This window comes from Branchiostoma lanceolatum, chromosome 15 (assembly GCF_035083965.1).
Source record: "Branchiostoma lanceolatum isolate klBraLanc5 chromosome 15, klBraLanc5.hap2, whole genome shotgun sequence".
Taxonomy (NCBI): Eukaryota; Metazoa; Chordata; class Leptocardii; order Amphioxiformes; family Branchiostomatidae; genus Branchiostoma; species Branchiostoma lanceolatum.
Genome location: NC_089736.1, coordinates 15,203,904 through 15,227,325, shown reverse-complemented (window position 1 = coordinate 15,227,325; position 23,422 = coordinate 15,203,904). Strand labels below are relative to the sequence as shown.

Below are 23,422 nucleotides of genomic sequence, written 5' to 3'. Positions count from 1 at the left end.
ACACGCCAAGTATTATAAGTGACATCCTTTTTTCACCGCAAATATTTTTGATTCGTTATAGTCATTTTACTTCCAAGATTTTAAACAAGTGCTAGGGAAAACTTGTCGAAAATTTGCAGAGTCGTCTCAACTTTTAGTCGCCGACTAGTTTCCGCACAGTGAGAGGGGGGGGGGCTTAAGACGTCATCTCGCCATGGATCACACTAGAAGAGTCTGCATGGGGCGTGGGGGTTACTATTCAGTGTTTTTTATTACTTAAAAGCAGAGCAATGCAGAAGGATATAATGATGCACATTTGAAATTAGCGACACGGGAAATACATATCATTTTATTTTACAATCCTTTTCTATTAATTAAAGGACATGATAATCTTTAAAAAATAGCATCGAAAAAACAACGCTGCCAGTCGACCATATTATGTTTGTTGTGTGCATGTAGGTAGGATAAAAACTATGCGAACCCCATTTTTGGTAATTGTCGGTTTCAATCTTAGGATTAAGACACAATTCCGTCATCTAGTCAGGCAAAAACAGCTGGACAACTTGCAACATGTCAGGCAAAAGCAGCATGTCTTCCATCCGTTCCAGGCTGTATTGCCACCATGGATGTATTTATGTAGTTTTATTATAGATGTAAATAGTACTCAATAACACCATGTAATCGTCACGTCTACAATTTATATCAACAACTTTTCCCTGTCAAAAATTACGCTAAAACGCTAGCAAATATGTATGTACTGTAAAAGCAGAAATGTTCGCGGGGGTTTAATGTTTGCTGTTGCGGCGACCGTTTTACCGCGAATATAAAACCACCGTGAGGATTAATGTCTAATAGTGTAGCAGTAGGTGATTATAGTGCTGCCGCAAACTAAATACCAGCGCAAACACTCCATTTTTGCCATAGCGCGAAATAAAAACCACACGAACTTAAATGCATATACAGTATATTTTTTTACGACTAGTGTCTCTGAAAAAAAAGCTGCGTCACGACAAGTCATACAATCATGTGATAGGCATGTGAAGATACGGAGTATGTTTTATTAATTACCACGGAATTTTTATGCGACGTTAAAGCACGAACCTACTGTTTTCCGCGATATGCGTGTGAATCAAGTAGAATCGCGCATGCGCGAGCATTGAAACACGTTTGATTAAATTCTAAAACCGACGATACCACCGATCAGGAGAATGTTCTGGATTTCAACATACACAGACATCCGTTTTCCTGAGAAAGCTAGTTTTTCGTATCTTTACATGCTTCTCCTCGCAGAAATGCAACGATATGCTAAAAAAAAGCCACACATAATGGTAGATATTTCGGAAACTGTTTGTAACTACTCTCCAAGCAGAGGAGGGGTTCCGGCTGGTTTGTGACGCATTCAGGCGTTTTTGTCAGGCTTTCTACTTTCTCTCGTGGTTTGAAGAGACGAAAAAAAAATGACAAAGTAGAAAGCCCAACAAAAACGCCTAAAAATAGGTCAAAAAACAGCCGGAACCCCTCCTCTGATTGGAGAGTAGTTTGTAACCTAGCCTCTGGCTGCATATTTCTGCCGCACCGATGTTATTAAGCGCAATCCTTTCTACATGTTTCCTGATAAGCGGTGCTCAAATGGACTGTGTTACTGCAAATGTGTGAAATAAACGACTCCATGTAGCATGTTAACCAAATGAAGACTTGGAAAGGAAGAAAATACGGCATTTGAAAATTTTAAAACAAAAGGTTATGAATTTAAAATATTCCTACCCGGTTTTTAACAATTTAGCATTCCAGTAGTGATTTCTGTGATGTCGAAATAGTTCAGTACTTTTAAAGTAAACTTATCATAATACATGAAGAGGAAGTGCAAAAAAATGTATAAAAGACGCTGAAAACAAACTTACTGAGTTCCTGTGGCGCAAGAACTCGGTGACGCCCAAACTCGGGCAGGTGGTTTCTCGAAAATGAATGGGTGCGGTCTAAATATACAATATTTTTTGTCGGATAGTTTTGTTCAACCAATCACTGTGCCTGATAGGACTTCACTCGGTCATTTCACACGTCAAATATCCAATCAAAATCTTTGTTACGAAAACTACGCCTGCACGACGCTTCAGGGTACCTACGAAGCTGCACATGCATAATTTAGTCAGGCATTTCATGAAGAACTGAATAACTATTTCGTGAGGCCTTGGAACACCTATAACTTTTTGATTAAATTGTCTCGTAGTCACCTGTTTTCTGTTGCACTCTGGGTAAGTTGCCGGGCAGAAATGCTAATATTATATATGACTAGCTCAGTTGAATCAACCAAAGTTTTATATGTTCTACTTCTGAGGTAATACAACTAATGAGCACAACCCCCCCCCCCCCCCCCCCTTGTTGAATGTTAGGCACGAAAATAGGATTTTGAAAGTCAATTTTTTTAGTCGTTTCTAGACATGATTAGTACAAACAGCACTTTTTCAGAATATATAGCGACGTCCATGATACAAAATTATGACGTCGTTGCAATGCGAAAACTCACTTTGAAAATAAAATCTTCCCTGGGATAGGTTCGCGAAACTTCAACGGGGATCATCGTACGGCACGTTTTCCGAGGTTTTAAAATGCTCAAAGTATGAAGTTCTTACTAAATGTCACTACCATAAAGATTTCAGAGTTATTTGCATTTCCATTTTTTTTCCTAAATATTGCTTTGGGCACCTTTAGAAAAGGTATTATTTTCTAAATCAAACTTTGGTTTTCTTTTGGTTGCCGTCTTATTAATTCTTAGATATTAATTTTACATAAATCCAATGACATAATCTCTCTTAAGTATCTAAATCATGGGAACGCACGCGATATTATTTCCTCTCCATCGCGTTGCCATTGGTTACCGCCTTTTGATTCTCACCTGCCCTTTGACCCATTTCCCACAATGCGCTACGTTCTGTTTAGTTCCAACATGGCGGTTGTTTTCACCTGTTACAAAACATAGTTAGTTCCGTATGTTTTGTTGGACTTTGGAGAATATTTAGATGCCCCGAAGGAGTATGTGAGGAGAGGATTTATCTATGCCAGATTCTGATGGCTTTGGTTGGAGTTGTGCCTTACGGGAGTTTGTTTATTGGTAAGTTACTTTGCACTAATTAGTACCAGCATTTATATCCGAGTGGGGAGGGGGGCGTACTTCTCGTAACTTTTGCTTTTTTATGAATCTTTAGGGTAGTCCCTTCAGTTTAATGAGTATTTGATTTCCAAGGGAGCCATTAAGAAATCATAACGAATGCTGGATAACGTATTACGGGAACCAAGGAACCGTCAGGCCTGTAGAATCCCGGTCTATACTTGACATACTAGGTTAGCTTTTAATTGATGGTAATTTTTTGTACAAATTGTAGTCTGATGTTTTGATCCAGAAGACATCCTGTATCCCTAGTAATTACATACACATGCACATGCGATCCCCCCACGCACTCACTGCAAAATGGACCATTCCACATACAAGACTGTTGAACAGCATGTAAATTGATTGACATTCAAATTGCATGTATTATACTACCAGGTAATTGTTAATCCATAGAGCACACTGGGAAGCTCTGGTTCCCATTGCCCCCCCCCCCCCCATTTTTAGACACATTGTCTATAAATCCTAGCTAAAATCCTGAACATTGCTGACAATCTCTCCTTAAACTCTATGTATTACTTACTCACTAAATCCGCTTGTCCTGTCCTTTGCACACACAGATTCAGTTGTTTATGTTCCTTAGCGTCTTTCCTTTATTTTCCCTTAGTTTTAGTTTTATCGGGCACTTGTGTTGTATCTAATCCATGCGCAACTGCTGATAATTTCAGATATGAGGCTAAGCAGTAAAGAAAAAGAACTCTTCCAGGAATGACCAGCAAAACATACATGTATTCTCCTCTCACAGATGACTTGAGATATGAAGGATAAATCCCCATACAGCAGGTCCTTTGTGGGATGTTCCCTCCAGGAGTTGTTCAGGACAGCATGTAGCAATCGTTGTGCAATAAACTTTAACTTGAAAAGTTGCGCATGCGTGGTTGACGAAGGAAGACGTGTCTGGAACTGCTCTCGACTACTGACTATTTTTTTACCGTTTTTGTCTAGTTTTTAGCTCCAAATTGATTCCATCTCAAGTTCTTTTAGTAAATTATAGTATTAGGGTGTTTTTTATCAAGTTTTTAGATAGGTTGTTGGAAAATTGAGTATTTGACGAACGTTTTGGCCAGGGACATGTGCTAACATCCCCCGCCGCCATCTTGAAAATTTTATCGAACCGCCGCGGACAAATTCTCCCCCGGCTCTTTTCACCTGAATTTATCTGATTTTACGGATCAAGGAGCCCATACCCGGGGACAACCTGAAGCGGAAAGATTCCCGGGCAGGAAAAGCCCTGACAGTCGGAGGCCAGAAGCGGAAATTTCCCCGGGCGGGAAAAGCCCCGGCTGAGAAAGGCTACCAGGCGTAGCAGAAGAGGATAAAGGCTACCAGGCGTAGCAGAAGAGAATAAAGGCTACCAGGCGTAGCAGAAGAGTGTAAAGGCTACCAGGCGTAGCAGAAGAGGATAAAGGCTACCAGGCGTAGCAGAAGAGGATAGAGGAGAGTAGAGGAGAGGCTACCAGGACGTAGCAGCAAGGGGGAACGGCAGCCAGGACGTTGCAGAACCGAGCACGGTCGAGTAGTTTCAAAACGGACACAAAACAAGTTTTTAAGCAAGAGCAAGACTCCCAGGGCGGGAAAAGCCCAGTAGGAAACGGTCAGCCGCAACAAGAAAGGGTGAAGACTCACAGAATCGGAGGAAAGACGGACAATAGAAGCGCAAGTATCCTTACTTTACATACTGAATAGACTTACAAGTAGATATGAATGAAGAACGGGTGGTAACCCCGCCCAGGAAGATGAAAACAAAGAAGAAAGTAGCCGGGGGATGCACCAATCAAGTAAATAGTAGGGGAGATACAGAGGAGTGGACTTGTAAGAAATGTTGTAACATTTTGAAAGATGATGAGGGATGCCAAGTTTTAACATGTGACGGGTGCAATAGCCACTTTTGCCTGTCGTGCACAAGCCTAACACAGCAAGAGTTCAAAGCATTGACAAAGCTACAGAGAGATGATGTCTGTTGGTTCTGCGAAACCTGCAAGTTGAAGGTTCGGATTTGTTTCACAACTAAAGAGGGGGACCCAGAAAGTGCACCTAACTTCATGGAAAAATTAGTTGCAATCGAGAAGAAAGTAACATCACTAGAAAGCAAGATAGACACTGTCAAAGAAGACCAGAAGAAACAACTACAACAGGTGGGGAGGGCCATTGTGATCAGGGAAGACTTAGAGGGAGACACACAAGGCAGTGGGGAGGTCTCAGAGGAGGACAAAAGGGGAAATAGCGATGCTCCTGAGGGGGACTCTGAACAGGGGCCCTGGATAACGGTCACAAAAAGAAAATCAAAGACACCAAAGTTTGCAGAAATTCTGAAAGAGGCTCTAACCGAACAAAGAAAAGCAGTAGATGAACAAGAGAAAAGGAGTTACAATCTAATCGTACACAATGTAGAGGAAGTTGAGCAAGCAGACATAAGGAAGGAACACGATATGGAATTTATAGAAAAACTTTTCAATGACCATCTAGAAGTGGACGTGAAGTTTAAAGAACTGTATAGACTGGGAAAGAAAGACACAAGCACTAAGAAAGGTCGACCACTTAAGATAGTATTGGAAAGGAAGGAAGATAGAGCTATTATTCTAAACAGACTTCCGAAGTTGAAGAAGGCGGAAGAGAAGTTAAGACGAATAAGTGTCACAGCCGATCTAAGTAGAGAGGAGAGAGAAGAGATAAGGCTCCTCGTACAGGAGGCAAAAAACAGGTCACAACAGGAAGAAACGGGGGAATTCATACACGTTGTGAGAGGGACGTACCCGAAGATGTACATCGTGAAGAAAAGGCACATAGTACGAAACATTCAGGAAGAAGACAGATAAATGAAGAAAAAGGGAAAAGTAAATGGTTACAAATTATGTACACGAACATTGACTGTATCACAAACAAAAAGGCGGAGTTCATGGCAAAGATTGACTCAGTACAACCAGACATCTGCATAACAACTGAAACCAATCCAAAAAACTCAAGGTACAAAATGACTAAGATGGACCTACATGTAACTGGATACGACCTGTTCACCAACGCAGAACAAGATGGAGTGAGAGGGGTATCGGTGCATGTGAAGTCAGAGTTTGAAGCTATGGAACTAAACCTAAGAGAGCCGCAGTGTGGAAAGGTCTCTGAATTAGTGCCGGTAGAAATTAAGCTGAAAAACAACGACAAGCTTGTGGTGGTTGGAGTTTATAGGAGCCCAAACTCCTCCAGTGAAAACAATGAAAATGTCAACGATGCGATTCGTAAGATATGTTCCCTGGGTTACTCACATCTTTTGATGGTGGGGGATTTCAACTTTCCTGAGATATCATGGAAAGACGGGGGAGGAACTACCAGCTCCAAGACTAACGAAGCACACAAATTTCTTGAAGCTACTCGGGATGGGTACCTGTACCAACATGTCAACAGTGCTACTAGATTTCAGACTAACCAAGAGTGCAATGTATTGGACCTTGTTTTTACAAATGAGCATGGTATGATAAGTGAATTGACAATGGAGCCTCCAATTGGTAAAAGTGACCATGTGGTACTAAGATGTAACTTCAACTGTTATGCTCAGACAAGACAAGCAAAGACAGAGTCACGGAGATACAACAAAGGTGATTACAAACAAATGGAGGAAGATCTTACAATAGACTGGCATGACACACTTAAAGATCTGAACATTGAGAACACCTGGGAAGTTTTCTCCAACTTAGTTACACAGAGTGCCGAAAGAAATATACCAAAAGCGAAGCCGACAAACAAAAGAAGAAAGCTCTCATGGCGGAACAAAGCTGTTAACACAAAACTGAACAACAAGCAAAAACACTGGAAAAAATACTGTGAGACAAGGAAACAAGAAGACTACAGAAAATACGCAAAAGCACGAAATCAGGCTAGATGGGCCGCAAGAAAGGCAGTGAAGAAGTACGAGAAACAGATGGCCAAAAATATCAAAACTAATGCAAAACTTTTCTGGAAATACGTAAACGCCAAATCAAAAACTCGCTCAGGTATCCCTGACTTGAAGGAAGGAACAACAGTGGCGAGAACTGACCGAGAGAAAGCCAAAGTTCTTAATGAATTCTTTGTCACAAGTTTTACAAGCGAAAACACAGCACACATGCCGAAACCAACGGCCAGGTATTATGATGAAGAATTAACAGATGTCGAAATTAGTCTTGAAGAAGTGAAGCAAAGGCTGAAGAACATCAACCCTAACAAAGCAATGGGTCCTGACAATATGCATCCTAGGCTTTTATATGAGCTTGCAGAGACGTTGGCAACTCCTCTTCAAATAATGTACTCTAATTCCATAAACGAAGGCAAAATCCCCAACGACTGGAAAATTGCCGACGTCACACCGCTGCACAAAAAAGGATCTAGGAATACCCCAGGAAATTACCGCCCCGTCAGTTTGACATCAGTGGTGTGTAAGGTACTAGAGAGTATTGTTCGGGATGCCATAGTAAAACATATGCGACATAATAATCTCTTCACGACACACCAACACGGATTTATACCTGGTAGGTCAACAACCACCCAAATGCTGGAATGTATGGATAAATGGACAGAGTGGCTAGACAAAGGCCTGCCAGTAGACGCAGTCTACTTAGACTTTCGTAAGGCCTTCGATTCGGTGCCAATCCAGAGATTACTAGCAAAAGTACAAAGTTATGGAATAACGGGCAACATTCTGAAGTGGATTAAATCCTTCCTACAAGGGAGAAGACAGAGGGTACGGGTAAACGGCATAAGATCGGACTGGGCAGCAGTAACTAGTGGCGTGCCTCAGGGAAGTGTGCTGGGTCCGGTGCTGTTCTCCTTGTTTGTTAACGATCTACCCGAGACTGTGCAAAGTGACCTAAAGCTTTTCGCGGACGATACGAAAATTTACCGTCCTGTAGCAAAGGTTAACGACTGTGCCGTCATACAGAAAGATCTACATCAACTACAAAGCTGGGCAGAAGATTGGCAGCTGAACTTTCACCCTATGAAATGTACTGTCATTAGGTTGGGAAAAGGTCACCCTGACTTTGTATACACTATGACGGACAAAGAAGCAAGTACATGTACATCTTTGAACTTCACACAGTTAGAGAAAGACCTGGGTATTATGGTAGATAAGGACCTGAACTTCAGTAATCACGTAGCTGCAATAACCAACAAAGCCAATCAAGTTGCAGGACTTATGTGGAGAACCTTTGAATTTGTTGACAAAAAAGTATTCTTACTCTTGTACAAATCTCTAATCCGCCCACACTTGGAATACGGGGCACCAGTGTGGTCACCATACTCGTGGAAACTAGCTTTTGAGCTCGAACAGGTTCAAAAGAGGGCAACAAAACGTGTCCCTGGCCTCAGGAATATGACGTATGAGGAGAGACTTAGAGTGTTGGACTTACCAACTCTAGTCTACAGACGTATTAGGGGAGACTTGATCAACACATACAAGTTCATCCATGGAGTGTATGACTTGGAAAGCCCTTTCGACTTGATCGAGGAAACTAGAACTAGAGGACACAGCTTACGTATAAAGAGGAAAACATCTAAATCCAACAGAAGAGCACACTTCTTCAGCGTCCGGGTGATCCCCTGGTGGAATAGCCTACCCGAGACAGTAGTGGTTTCTCCCAGCATAAACTGTTTCAAGGAGAGGCTGGACAGGTTCATGCGGAAACACAAGGTGTACTTTGACTTCCGAGCTCTAGACAACCCCCACAAACTGGAGATGACTGTGACATAAAAGTGAAGAGCGGCCTAAAATGGAACCAGCCGATTCCTACCTGGCCGAAGAAACTCTACTCTACTCTACTCTACTTGACTTGACTTGTAGCAGCTTCTAGAACTGTAAATTAGTGTGTACTATTACTAAAGTATATATGAAGTAAGGAAACATAGCTTGTTCATGCTATGATGACAAATACTTGGAATTGATCTGCTTACTAGCATCCAGTTGCTTTGCCTGGATCTTAATCCGTGTGATTTGTTTAATCCCATATAGATGCCTCCTGGCGAGATATCCTGTCCGGCATCAGGGACTGTACTTTCTCCTCACCAGACCGACAGCTGAACACGCGCCGTCTCCAGAAGATATGGACGACCGCACAGAACCCAAACCACGTCCTGCCTTGCCTCTCCGTCCGCACTGGCCTGGACCTGTTTCTTACGGTCAAGAAGTTTCCGCCGGGCTCAGAAATCATCATGTCCGCTATCAACATTCCCGACATGGCCCGCGTCGTCAGACACCACGGCGTACGGGTCATTCCCATAGACGTCCACATAGAGACCCTCTCGCCGAAAGTCGAACTTCTGGAAGGTCTCATCACAGAGAGAACTGTAGCTGTACTTGTAGCACATCTGTATGGAAAGTGGTTTGACATCGGTGAAGTGATCGACATAGCGAGAAGGCACGGTCTATACGTACTTGAAGACTGCGCCGAGGGCTTCTGCGGATTTGAGTACATCGGAGATCCACGTTCAGATATCGCGTTCTTTAGTTTCGGTGTAATCAAGCCCTCAACTGCTTTTGGCGGATCGATTCTGAAAATCAAAGACAGCGAGCTGTTTTCATCGATGAACGAAGCTTATTCGCTGTACCCCACCCAGTCATCGTTGGAGTATTTAAGAAAACTGCTCAAGTATTCGGTCGCTACGGTCGGTCTGAACTGCCCATTTCTGACGGGACACGGCGTCTTTGTCGTGCAGAATGTTTTAGGCATCAACCACCAGAAGATGTGGATTTCCCTGCTGAGGGGTTTCCCCGACCAGTTTTTTCAGAAGATCCGTCAGCAGCCGAGTGCTGGACTGCTGTCTTTGCTGGTCCATAGGTAGGTAGACTTAGTGCTGCATACCTTAACCCTGGACTAGAATCAGACTGGACCTGACATTTAGGTTCAAGCCCCCCCAAAACCTAAACGTCTGGAAACAAGTCCGGACTTGCAAAATAATGTCTCACACGTATATTCTCCTTTTTTTCTGAACCATCTTAAACCACAAAGAAAAGAAAAGGCAATAAAACACTGAGCACTGTATTTGCGTTTACTGTTTATCACTGAAATTTTGTGTTGACTACTGACTGTTTATGATTTTTTATGTTTAGTTTCATGTAAGATTTATGCCAATATTCTATTCTCAATGAAACAAACAAAAAAATTAAATTCTTAATTTGATAGCGCACATTTGCCATGCATTCATGTCCGGTCTTGAATATAAGTCCAGACCTGAATGGCTGAAACTGAACCTCTGGACTTGAATCATGTCCTTAACCTGAAAAGAGTTAAGTTTTGCAGCACTTGTTAGTCTGGTTTTAAGATTATTCACAACAAAAACAACTTTACTCACATGCCTTCTGGCATGTGTGGGCAGATTAATTGCAAGTCTTAGTAAGTCGATAAAATGATTTTTCTTAGGCCTAAGAAAACATTTCATGTTGTGTTTCCGATTACGGTCCTGGAAAAAATAAGGTCAGTGTGTGTTTTTTATTTTTATGTCTTGATTTTGACCGAAGTAATCTAACAAATGCAGTTTTAAGGCATCCAGAGCATTTTATGAGGCTTGAAACTTGAATGAAAAAACTCAAATTTCTAGTTCTTCCTACACATAGTAAGTTTCAATAACACTAAATAAACCATAACGTATCGACATTAAAGGAGCAAAGACACAATGTCGTTATGTGGTGAAAACTGATAGAATATCCAACCCCTATAATAGACTGATCCTGACTGTCCATCACAACTAGCGGTTCGACCAATGAGAGAGTGACTGCATGTCTGTCAAATATTTGCATTTATATGTTTTAATTTTGCATTATTTCTACATTTTGACGGAGGTGGGCGGTGCTATGGTATCGGTTTATATACACTAGGCGCGTGAAACTAAAAGATTACCGTGCAGCTTATTTTTGTGCCGCTTTTGAGCACTTTTGATAAGAAATCTCCACGCACATGTGGTAAACTGGCATTAAATGTCAGTTTCATAAAGATTACAGCAACTAGAATATTTTCAGTTTTCAAGCCTCATAAAATGCTCTGGGTGCCTTTAAGAATAAAAAAACCCAAAAGTATTAAATTCTTAATTTAATAGCGCACATTTGCCATGCATTCATGTCCGGTCTTGAATATAAGTCCAGACCTGAATGGCTGAAACTGAACCTCTGGACTTGAATCATGTCCTTAACCTGAAAAGAGTTAAGTTTTGCAGCACTTGTTAGTCTGGTTTTAAGATTATTCACAACAAAAACAACTTTACTCACATGCCTTCTGGCATGTGTGGGCAGATTAATTGCAAGTCTTAGTAAGTCGATAAAATGATTTTTCTTAGGCCTAAGAAAACATTTCATGTTGTGTTTCCGATTACGGTCCTGGAAAAAATAAGGTCAGTGTGTGTTTTTTATTTTTATGTCTTGATTTTGACCAAAGTAATCTAACAAATGCAGTTTTAAGGCATCCAGAGCATTTTATGAGGCTTGAAACTTGAATGAAAAAACTCAAATTTCTAGTTCTTCCTACACATAGTAAGTTTCAATAACACTAAATAAACCATAACGTATCGACATTAAAGGAGCAAAGACACAATGTCGTTATGTGGTGAAAACTGATAGAATATCCAACCCCTATAATAGACTGATCCTGACTGTCCATCACAACTAGCGGTTCGACCAATGAGAGAGTGACTGCATGTCTGTCAAATATTTGCATTTATATGTTTTAATTTTGCATTATTTCTACATTTTGACGGAGGTGGGCGGTGCTATGGTATCGGTTTATATACACTAGGCGCGTGAAACTAAAAGATTACCGTGCAGCTTATTTTTGTGCCGCTTTTGAGCACTTTTGATAAGAAATCTCCACGCACATGTGGTAAACTGGCATTAAATGTCAGTTTCATAAAGATTACAGCAACTAGAATATTTTCAGTTTTCAAGCCTCATAAAATGCTCTGGGTGCCTTTAAGAATAAAAAAACCCAAAAGTATCAGGACAGAGTTATTTTGAACATCATATTGTAAGTAAACAGATACAAAATGTTTACTGCACATTTGTACATCAGCTTATCAAACTTTAATTTGTTACCAGAGTGTGGAATATAGGAAACCTGTTTTCACTTTTATCAATCAGAACTGATGTAGGGTCAGAAATTGTATGTCTCTTGGCAGCTGTCAACCCCAAACAAAGGCTAGGGACTTAGACTAGAACTGTGTACTTAAACCCTGGATCTGGACCTGTAATATTGTTTTATAAGGCCACACTAATTTTATTTGTTGATTTTCCGATTTTTTTCAGAAAAAAAATCTGACTCTTTTCTGAGCGACAGGGCGAAAAAAAAAATTTTTTTTTTGCAAACAGTCTTGGGTAGAGATAAGGGCTTAAATAACATAAAGAATAAAAAGATTATTCAAGTTTCAGCTTTGTATGGCTCATTTTATCATAATTCATACAATACATCCCTTTCTTTGATCTACTCTCATCTCCCAAATAAACATACCCCCCGGAATAAACATACCCCCTGGACAAATCTTCAAAATCTAATAAACGTACCCCCCGGAATAAACATACCCCCCGGAAATTGACCAAATTTACAGATAAACTGTGTCCATGCTACTTCTGTCCGAGGGACAGAAGATGATTAGCAGGTTCTCTTTATTCATTTATTGACTATTTATGCCTGTCTGAGGACCATACCAATTAAGTGTATAACTATTGAACAGAATAACTGTACACATCTTGTTCAAATTATAATATTCCTTGCCACTTCAAAAAGATATACTGTAGTAGCAATGTTGAAAAAATTGGGCATAGGTTCCCCGCTATGACCCCTAACCAGGGGCCAACGGTGCTTCAAATTCAACAAGTTAAAATGTACATGATCATTGATACATGCATTTTCTGCTTGGAACTTGAAGCAAGTAAATTGTTGTATATACTGACATATAATCAAAACATGAAAAGTAGTCGCCAAACTTCTCAGTTCACTTGGATGGGCCACACTTTGAAAGTCTACTCTTTTTCTATACAAATGTATCAACATTTAGAAGATGAACAGAAAATTACAATATCCTGAATATATGGTCATCACAGGTATTACTTATATTTTGTAAAAGTCATGATGGAGAAAAGGAAGACTATGACAATCACATGTATATGATGTAACTTTTTGTCTTTCCCAACTTGCCATTTATCTTCTATGCCTTCCATATACAAACATAGATTTGTAAACATTACATGCCACAAATCATTGTGTTGTGTCAAGGACATTTAATATCATATAATATCAAGGACAATATTATATAATGTTCTTGTCTTTTGTTGTTGCAATCCAAATAATTTCAAATCTAAAAATTACCCTTGTACATGTATGTATCATTTTGAGAAACTAAATTGTCAACAAATTTGTAAGAAACCTCCTGAAGGCTTGTTACAATGTTGCCACAAACTACAGGGTTCTCATGTTACATGAAAGGGTGAGCTATAGACAGTGGCGGCGCCACAGACAGAAAGGGGCGGGGCTAACAGAACGTACACTCATGTTCTTAGAAACCTCCGGCATTCTTTCTGTAGGGGAGTGATATTTTTTCAAGCATTTTTCAGTGATAATAATGGTGACTAGATTGTAATTGATTTTTTTATATAGACTTAGGTATTAAAAGTCTTTTTGTAAAACTGCAAAAACACATTTCTGACAAAGGCAAAGGAGTTTTATTTGTAGATCAAAAAGAGTTGTTTCCCCTTCTTGGAAGTGAAATCTTCCAAAACAAAACATTCCCACGGACTATCACTGCCTGGTGCGTTACTGTGGCTCTTTTCAAAGGGCTAAATTTTCATGTTTGCGGTAGGATTGAAATGTTTTGATATACTATATGATATATTGAAATGTTTTCAAAGTAATTATAAAGTTTTTGATGCTAAGACACAGTTTTTTGTGGTGTTATTTTTATGGTCGCAGTTTTTATCCGCGACCCCCGGGGTCCATGACGCGGCACAGAAAATAGTGCGGCCGAAACTCTTGAAGACTGGGTAGAAAGCTGCATGTGAGAGGCATCCATGTGTAAACTGTGCTGTGTGGTGTAGAAATATGTCGGCTTGTAGACTGTAGGATTTGGATAGTGGGCCTTTTCCGCTTTGTGTATAAATGCGCCATCTTGTGCAACCGCCTCACGGGGTCAGTCGGTGCAGTTCAGTGACCTCTCGCAGAGCGCTGTTTCAAAGTGGGCGTGAGGAGCCGATACGCCGACAGGATTTTTTGGTCTTTTAGTTATTTGTAGGTTGTACCCTAAACTCAAACATATTCGATTTTTGTATTTCTCAAGTGCACCGCGCTATAATTTTTACCGCGTCGAAGCTAGTCACCTTGGGGCCCTTAACTATAGAAATCCCCATAGGCCGGAAACTGTGTTCTGCTACCTTATATTTTCATTTTGGGAAAGACTGTATCTCACGTGAGTAGAGTAATGTATTAACATGCGTAACGTTACTTGAAACACTTTGCGCCGCTGACATGTATTGGTTTCTGGTCAGCATGCTTTGGTTTACGATGTAATGAGACTGCTAAAGTTGTTCATATAAAAATAATCGACCGATACGTTACGAGTTCCGCCAGGTTTTCACAAAGGCCGGGTCATAGCGGCAGGGAAATCATCGCCGCTTGGCCGGAAAATAATGAATTATGAGCAAAAATGCCGGGGAAATATTGGCAGGAAAACCCAAACTTTGAATTTTAAGGGGATCCCAGGTTAGCAAAACTCAAATTTTCAAAAAAATAATAAACGTACCGTCCAAAATAAGAACGTACTGGGTGGATTTTGAGGCTGAAAAAAATAAACGTACCGGTACGTTTATTTGGGAGATGAGAGTAGTTCTATGATTTCAGGGACAAAATTACCTTTTGCCATGTAATATATGGATTGATATTGAGAAATAGTTTTAATAAATGAGAAATTATAACTTATGATAAAATGTGACCACCCTTTTTAGTTATGTGCAGGCCTTTATAGTCTATCTTACATGTAGTTGTTACTGAGTTTTACAGCTGAACAAATAGTAAAAAAAACAACTTTTTTTTCATCATGGGAAAAAGCAGGAGAGGCTATTCCGAGAAACAATAAAACAAGAGCTTTTAAAAAAAGCTGTCGTTTCGGCTACGTTTATAAGTGTGAATTGTCTTTTCCCTTTACTTGAAGTAAAATCTGCCAGAGGAAGTCACTCAAGGGCTGTTCAGTCTATAAGAAAAATTGTCATTTTGGGAAATGAGTACTGTTTTAATAGAGAAAGGCAGATTGGGGAAAGCAATTTTGAAGTTACGTCACTTAACTTAAGTGCTTTTGAAAAAGCTGGTCTTGGCCTACAACTTGTACTTATTTGTAAAATGTATAATAGGCTCATTATAAAAGCTATCAATGTAATTATGTACATGGCACGCAATAAAACATAAAATTTGAAAAAGCACCATTGAATCATCAGCACTATGGTAATTAAGTGAAATAGAAGTTCATAACAGCTAAGGTTCTATCTAAAATGACTACCAAATGTCAAACAAATCAACAGCTACCCCATCCGTATTATTCTGGTTTCCGTATTTACAACATTTCTTCCTTATTTTCCTGGGTAATTTTGCTAAAATTCATGAAAATTCCCATAGTTTTGTGCCGAGGGGCGCCACTTTCCACGTCCGTGTTGTCTGAATGAAGTCGATACTGAACAATGGAGCATTTGCTACTATAACAAAGAATCGCTGTTTTGCAAACAACATCAAGAGCCTCTGTTTACATCGGGGATAGAAGTTTAGTGGCGAGTGTTTTGCAAGAATCATCTTACCGCGCATAGGAGCCGCTGCACGGTATTTTCCATTACAATGAACAGAAAAATTCGAATGCCGGGTTTGGAATCTATGAAGTCCTGTTCATAAGACAAAGGCCTTGTATATATTAAATTAATATTTAAAAATAACATATAAAATATTTCTTTATTTTTTAATGAAAAAAAATGATATTCATAAATATGATATTGATAGATTAATATAATATCAATATATATTTTTGATATTCAATATCTAAAAAGAAAAAAAATCCATGCACGGACACGAACCAGGATCTTCTGGGTCCGAAGTGCTTCGCGTTGCCAGATCGGCCAAGCTGCGGTACGTAACTAGTCACTCTGGACGTAATGCTATAACCTCACTATATGGTATCATTTATGCCGATTTTTGGTCGTTTTCTTGACGAAATCATTTTTTTTCTTCTGCAATCTTGTGGAATAGATGTAATATGGTCATTTTTCAGGATATCAAAGTCCGAAACCACAATGCAATGATATTTCCGAACAGTTGTAGCAGTTACATGCGGTCGCCGTCCTGTGTCACATGCAAATCTAGCCTGCCTGCCTTTTCGTGCTCTCTTGCCATATAAGGCAACGGCTATACAAGGATTTGAGAACGTATTGCCATATAAGGTCTTATTGTGTGCGACACAGTGTTGAACCAAGCTTCCCTGGTTCCTTCCTTGAAGGTAAAAGCCAGGACAATGCGTTCCGGCGCGCATGCGCCGAAACGCAAAAAAATGGTGTGGCCTAAGGTACAAGTCCAGACCTGAGCATCTACTGTACCTGTACATGTACCTACTAGTAAACATTTTACTAAAACACTAGTGGACACCATATTTAGCCTAAAGGTAGGTAAATTGCTTGACAGAGATGACAATTTTGATAACCTGACAGTTGAATACTTGCAAATAGACTCCTTTTGAGATTCAAATACATAAATCCTCATACAAAGATGACAATTCACCACTAAAAAAAAAGGTTGGCTACATGTTTAACTTACAGATAATTGACCAAACCTGTTTACTTATATACATGTAGTATAGTATGTACAGGTCCTGTACCTAAACTGCTATACCTGTACTGTACCTGTACCTGGATTTTTGTTTAGGTACACACTGCCCTATAAGGTTGGCAGGTGTTTGCTTGGGTTGGTGGTGTAACAAGACATATTTTTCTAGGCTTTACAGATTGCAATCGCTATGGAAGGGGCATATCAAAGCATTGTGATTCAATAATGATATCGTAACAAGAACATTTGATTCTAATATGATTTTCATAAAAAACGTAAAGCAGTAAGGGTTTGGTTGGCAAATGATTTAAAACTTACATTGACATCTTTGAATTTGTACACAGATGTATAGGATTCCGCCAGAAGTCGTTTCAAGTCGGAGTGGATAAAGGACGCCATGCAGACATGCTGCTACAGAACCCATCCATGATGAAAGTAGGCGACAAGGCACACAACAAGAACTATTGGCTTTTCCCCATACTTGTGGTAGGTTGTAGTTCCATACGCTTTTTTATTCTGTATCTGTATAGCCGGTATAACCACCCTTAGGCACGCAGCACGGTAGCAGCTGGTTGTATAACACTGAATGAAATTTTGTAGATATGAGAAAATAATTGAAAAACGTTAAGGGCACTTGTATTGAATGTCTCTGCACAAGCAATACTTGAAGAACCATTGCTATCAAACCTGCCCAAGAAGACCACTAAGGGCACCACTAAAATATGGTCTATGTGGACAGGTGGTCAATAGACTTTTTATTTTTGAAATTATTAATGGAATGAAATTATTAGGAAAGGACTCTAGTCTAGAGTCCTTTCCTTCGCTTTCATTTAACCATTGATAATTTCAAAAATAAAAGGTAAAAAAGATGTTTAAAAAAGCAAGTCTACTTTGAGGCCTGTATACCATGTGCATAGTTTATCTTTGGTCTGATGCTACAGAATTTTATATGTTGACCATTTAAAATAATAGATACTGTAAAATGCAGAAATTTTCTCGATGGTTTTATGTTCATGGTTTACTGCGGTAAACGTTTTACCACCGCAAAAAGCCGATCCATGTGACTGTAGCCCTACCGTTGTTTCAAACACTAACACTCCATTTTCTCCCTACCGTGAAATTCAATCCCTGCAAACATTTCTGTATTTACAGTAAAATGATATGAGTATCATGATTAATGTTTTGCAGGAGAAGCCTGATGAAGTTATCGCCTCGCTCTGTAAGAAGGGAATCAACGCGTACCGCGGCGCCACGCAGCTCAACGTCATCAAACCTCTCTCAGAGACATCGCACCACCTCAGCGAACAACTCACACACTACCCAGAAGAAGCCAGGTTTATCATCGACCATGTTGTGTACTTACCTATCCACAAAAGGGTTCCTTACTACTACATTGAACGGGTTTGTAAAGGTTTAGAGGAGGTGCTGCAAAAACATGGTACTGTCTTTCAGAAGCCCTGCTTTGAACGTCCCCTTGTCGTGTTGAATGGGAAACCTGCACCAAAGCTGCCTTCAAAACTTTAAAACACTACATGGAAGTTTTTGATATAACTCTTAGGCCATGTTGATTTGATTATATGGATAACATCTGCACACGCATCAATTTCTCTCCTGTTCCAAAAATAACAGTTTTCGACCATACTGTTAATCATACAAAGTAGCTGCAAAATGAAGAAATAAATGCCCTGAATTGCCAAGAAAAAATATTTTAGAAAAATTGATACTAATGTCATAGAATGCTAAAGTCAACTCCAAAGTCACAGAAGAAGATGTGAAAGAAAAAAAAAGTCAAAAATCTATCAATCAGTATACAATTATACTGTTTTGTCATTTGGTCAACCTTAGATTTCGTATTAAAGGCAAGCTTTTTAGTAAAGCTTTTTTTCTATTTGCACGCTCACATCTGTTTTGAGGTCCACAGAAGATGTCATCCATGATGTAATCAAATCAACCAGGTGTAACTTTGAGTTAATGATTATAGGTGCTGATTTCAGTCGTTTGACTTCTTTTAGACATTTTGTACTGATAATACTTGACACAAGGCAATACTAGTACTTGTCTTGAGCTTATTTTATCACTACCATCTTCATTATTTTCTTTTTTTAAGAAGTATTACAGCCAACATAACCAATCAAGAGTAAAGGTGTTTCTTTTATTATTTTGTAAAAGCCTTGGGAAAAAAACAGCTGTGTTTCCAGTTACCCTATCAACCCCAAAACCTGCCAACCCTTAAGCCTTTCTTTGGCTTGACTGCAGGCAAGCAACATAAAAGTTTTGATCTGAGTAACGAAAACTTCTAGAATCATTTTCCAACACCGGTCTTCTTACAGGATTTGAGCACAGGGGCCCGTGATTTGTATGATAATTGTCTAAATCATGGTATGGGGCCTCTGTGCTGTTGTCATTACTGATTATTCTAGTGTTGAAAAAAGCAGTGTCATGATTGATATCATATTCACACTGTTAAACTGTTAAGAGAACCCCTACCCTAGGAATCCATAAGCCATTGGAGAAGTCTTCCCCCCCCCTCCCCATATTAGGACACCCTGTCTATAAATCCCAGCTAAAACCCTGTTATGAGGTGAAGCATCAGGGAAAAGATTAACCTTCCCCCTGCTGCTTTACCACATAATCAATACAAATCTGGTGCCTATGACTGCTACCTTAGGATGCTGAAGGTTAAACACGGTTTGGTGTTTCAATATGGAGGTGTCATTCAATGCAATTTTATAACCACTAATCACTGTGTGCCTGCCATGTTGGTGTTAACCAAAATCCAGTTCTATAGACTGATTAAGGCAGTGACACCAACTGCAGCAGCATATACCAAAGGAATAGTATAGTTTCATCTAACTTACAAATAAGATACAGTCAAACCTATACAAGTAACCACCTCTACATAAGGACCATCTGGCCAATGTGACTTCTGCTTGATGGTCCTGTCAATATTTTTTTCTATTGACACAAGCTTAAGAATCCTGTCTATAGTGACCAACTGTCCATATAGACCAGATTCCATTGGTCACATGTGGTCTTCTTGGGCAGTTTTGACTGTAGCTGTGTCTTTTAAACCTTTTAAAGTTTTAACGAATATGTTACATGTACATTTGCATACAGGTCTCTTAGATTCCTTGCATCCTTGCCAAAGTGGTCACTATACCACAGGTTTGACCGTATTATGTTTCGCTTCGTCTTTCAATATGTAACTTAAGTTACAAACCTTTAAATGTCACATATAATTCATTTTAGTCTCTTTGCCAAAGTGCTGTTTTTTTTTAGTGCAATGTAGTACATGAGAGATTTAAACTTTTGTATATCTCACATAACATTTTTTTTTGGCTTGTCTGTATGTGTTTTGGCATTCTCTCATGTTTAACATTTTACAAGTTCCCCAACAATTTTGACTTGTACCATAAGTATAACTGGTATGTGAGTGGTTATAAGGCATTCCTTCAACTTCAACAATAACAGTATTACCTATACATGTAGCAGAAGGCTTGAACAATTTGACTGGATACTATAGGTTTCATATAGGGCTTTGCACTTATGTAACATTAGGTACAGGCACCGGTACAGGGGTTTAGGTACAGGTCTAGACCTGCACCCGGACAATTTGGCAATTAAATAACATACATGTATTCCACCATGACCGGAACATGAAGAAACAATTAACAAAATGTTTATATAGACTTCAGGTATCTCATGCAGAGATCGCTTCAGCGGATATCAAATGAAAGATGGTTCAGATTTCGACTGCCGCACAGTGCTTTTATCATTTTCAACATTTCCTAAAATTTTCCTCTTTGTACTAGGAACAATTTGTTTTTAGTAACGATATTGGCAAAAGATCCAAATGTTTGTACATCACAGCACAGGGACATTGACGGTTACAGTATTTTGGACCTGTACCTAAGTATATGGTTTTCAATTTCAGGATATGGCACATATACCCAATACCGGTACGCAGATCTTGTGTCGTAGATTTATTTATTGTTACTAGATGTATTTAAATGCCATTCGATATGGGATGTTCCATATTCAACCTGGAAGAGACAGACCTATTTAGCAGATGTATATGCTGCATCTACATGGCTGTTTTTTGCAGAATTTTCAATGAATCTGACAGCATCCAAGTTAAACCATGGCTGACAATACTTACCATTAAGTCTAACACTTACCTGTTGGTTTCCTGCTACCAAACTGATATTATAACGAATCTCAGGGACTTAAATGAATATAATGCCTTACAGAATGTTTCCTTGTAGCATAGGAATCAATGTAAAAGACAATCAGACAAGCTGTGAGAGCTAGAGACAGACCAAATTTTTAAATAGGGTACAGCAAAAGTGAGGTACAGAGAGAGTTAGAGGGCAAGAGTGCAAGTAATAAAGAGAGAAAGAGGTAAAAGGTAGCTTGTATATTGTTTACAGCTGCATTTGAGACTACATTTAAGACAATCTGTTTCAAGACATTTGTTTTCACGTAAATTTTAGTTAAAGGTTTTTAACCCAATGCTTTCCTTGTGTTGTTTCACAATCTGTTTGCTTTGATAGTTACTGTCATGTATATTATGTTGCAAAATAAGGGATAGCATCGCGAGCTGAAGACTTGTGTTGAAATATGCACATATTTTATGCAATTTTGTTGATATGGTTCCCGTTTGTGTTACTATTACAAACTCCTCTGTACTTATTACACAATGTTTCTTTAAAAATTTATTCATGTCTTTGTCTTGATGTATTGCAGGAAGTCATACTTGTGTAAGGGTGTTGCGAAGAGAACTTTTGGGAGTGTGAGGTTGTAATGTTTTCTGCACATATCTTTTGCAATTTTGTTGATGCAGTTCATGTTTGTATTACCATTACCCAGACTCTGTACTTATAGCACAATATGTTTCTTTTTTAATAAATTCATGTCTTACATGTATTGCAAGAAGTCTTTCGTAAGGGTGTTGAAAGAAGCAGATTTGAAGTGTAAGATTGTAATTTTTTTTGATAACTGGTCTTCTCTCACAGCCTCTATTCCCAATATATGATGTACATGTTATAGATACCTGCCTTTAGAGAAGCCCAGCAGTCATAAAATATTTTTTTCCTCTTTCTTGGTATTGATATTCATAATGGGGAAAAGGCCATTGCACACATACAAAATAAGTGACACCATTTTGCTGATTAACACTGAGAGAAATTAGATAAAATGGACAGCATGTAGTTTGCCCCACTTTCCAATGTGTTTCTGGATCTTGTCTAGTCATTTAGCAATAATATATTCCAATTTTTGAACATGAGAGATATAAGAAAAAAAATCTGGTAAATCTTATTTCTTATGACGATTTTTGAAAATATGACTCTTATCTAAACGAATATTAGATAGAGACTAAAAATCTTATAATCTACCACTCCAATATCGGCAAAAAATAATATATTGAAAAAATGAAATAATTTTTTTTCTCTAAAATGTTACTGTATCTGTGGGTGTTTTATTTTGCTTATGAATAACATTATTTTGCTTATGATACACGAAAAGGAAAGCCTCACTAAATGTACTCTTAAAGCAGAAATGTTTGTGCTGATTTAATTCCGCGGTAAAGTTTGCAGTAAAACAGGGTACATGTAGGCTGGCAGAAAACAGAACAAAACTTGTCACGGTGGTTTTAAGTTGGCGGCAAAGAGGTCACTGAAGACCGCGAATATAGAACAACCACAGCAAACATTTGCCCTTTTACAGTAAGGTCACAGCTAGTAAATCTTTTGGATGGCATCAACGTGTAATTATTCATTTCTCATCTCTGGAGATGGTCAGCATGACGAGAAAGTATTAACATGGTAAAAGATGTGTTATAGCCCTAATTATACTTGTAGAAGTGAACTAGTTCAACAGTGGTCGAATTGCCACCAGTGTGGCAGCCATGAGCGTAGTTGCCGACTTGGTAAGTGATACCAGTCTACCACACTTGTGACACTTTGAGCCTCAATTTGGACAAGATCATGGAGATGTTAGAACAATCAATTATTTGCAATCGTTAGTTACTTTTCCTTTACAACCAACAATCACATCAATAGACTGCAAAGTTACCGAAATTTATGGTATTTCAGTGTAAATAATACGAAGGAAAAGTTGTGCAAGAGGGTAAAAGCCCATCTTCGTCAGACCGAAGACAAAAAGATAGAAGAGCACTGCAGATCCTTTACAGTACAAGGAAACTGGGTTGAACTTGTTGAACTTGAACAGTCGGACACTAAATGGAGAAGCTCTCTGTGTAATAACCCTCGAGGCGTCTTCGAGTTTGCCCTGAGTAGTATGGTCAACTGGCTGCCTATACGTGACAACCTGGTTCGATGGGGCAAAGTACTGTCCTCAACTGTCCCCTTTGCTAAGGTCACCAAACACTGCGACATGTTTTGAACGGTTGTCCGGTTGCCCTGAAGGACACTAGATACACCTTGCGACACAACAGCGTACTCAAGGAGCTGGTGACTAC

At 39.2% G+C, this 23,422-nt stretch overlaps 1 protein-coding gene across 1 annotated transcript; it reads left to right on the top strand.

Annotated features, from left to right (window-relative positions):
• Nucleotides 1-2,897: 2,897 nt before the first annotated feature.
• On the top strand, nt 2,898-22,260 carry LOC136420494 (uncharacterized). The gene is made up of 4 exons (XM_066407447.1): nt 2,898-3,088; nt 9,123-9,948; nt 17,286-17,427; nt 18,130-22,260. The coding sequence occupies exons 1-4, from the start codon at nt 3,046-3,048 to the stop codon at nt 18,463-18,465; spliced, it is 1,347 nt and encodes a 448-aa protein (XP_066263544.1). The 5' UTR covers nt 2,898-3,045; the 3' UTR covers nt 18,466-22,260.
• Nucleotides 22,261-23,422: the final 1,162 nt, after the last annotated feature.

Bases quoted from the DNA above. Each gene is read 5' to 3' on its own strand.
- LOC136420494 (XM_066407447.1), top strand. From the start codon at position 3,046: ATGGCTTTGGTTGGAGTTGTGCCTTACGGGAGTTTGTTTATTG. The intron at 3,089-9,122 runs GTAAGTTACTTT...AATCCCATATAG, and splicing joins TTACGGGAGTTTGTTTATTG to ATGCCTCCTGGCGAGATATC. The intron at 9,949-17,285 runs GTAGGTAGACTT...ATTTGTACACAG, and splicing joins CTGTCTTTGCTGGTCCATAG to ATGTATAGGATTCCGCCAGA.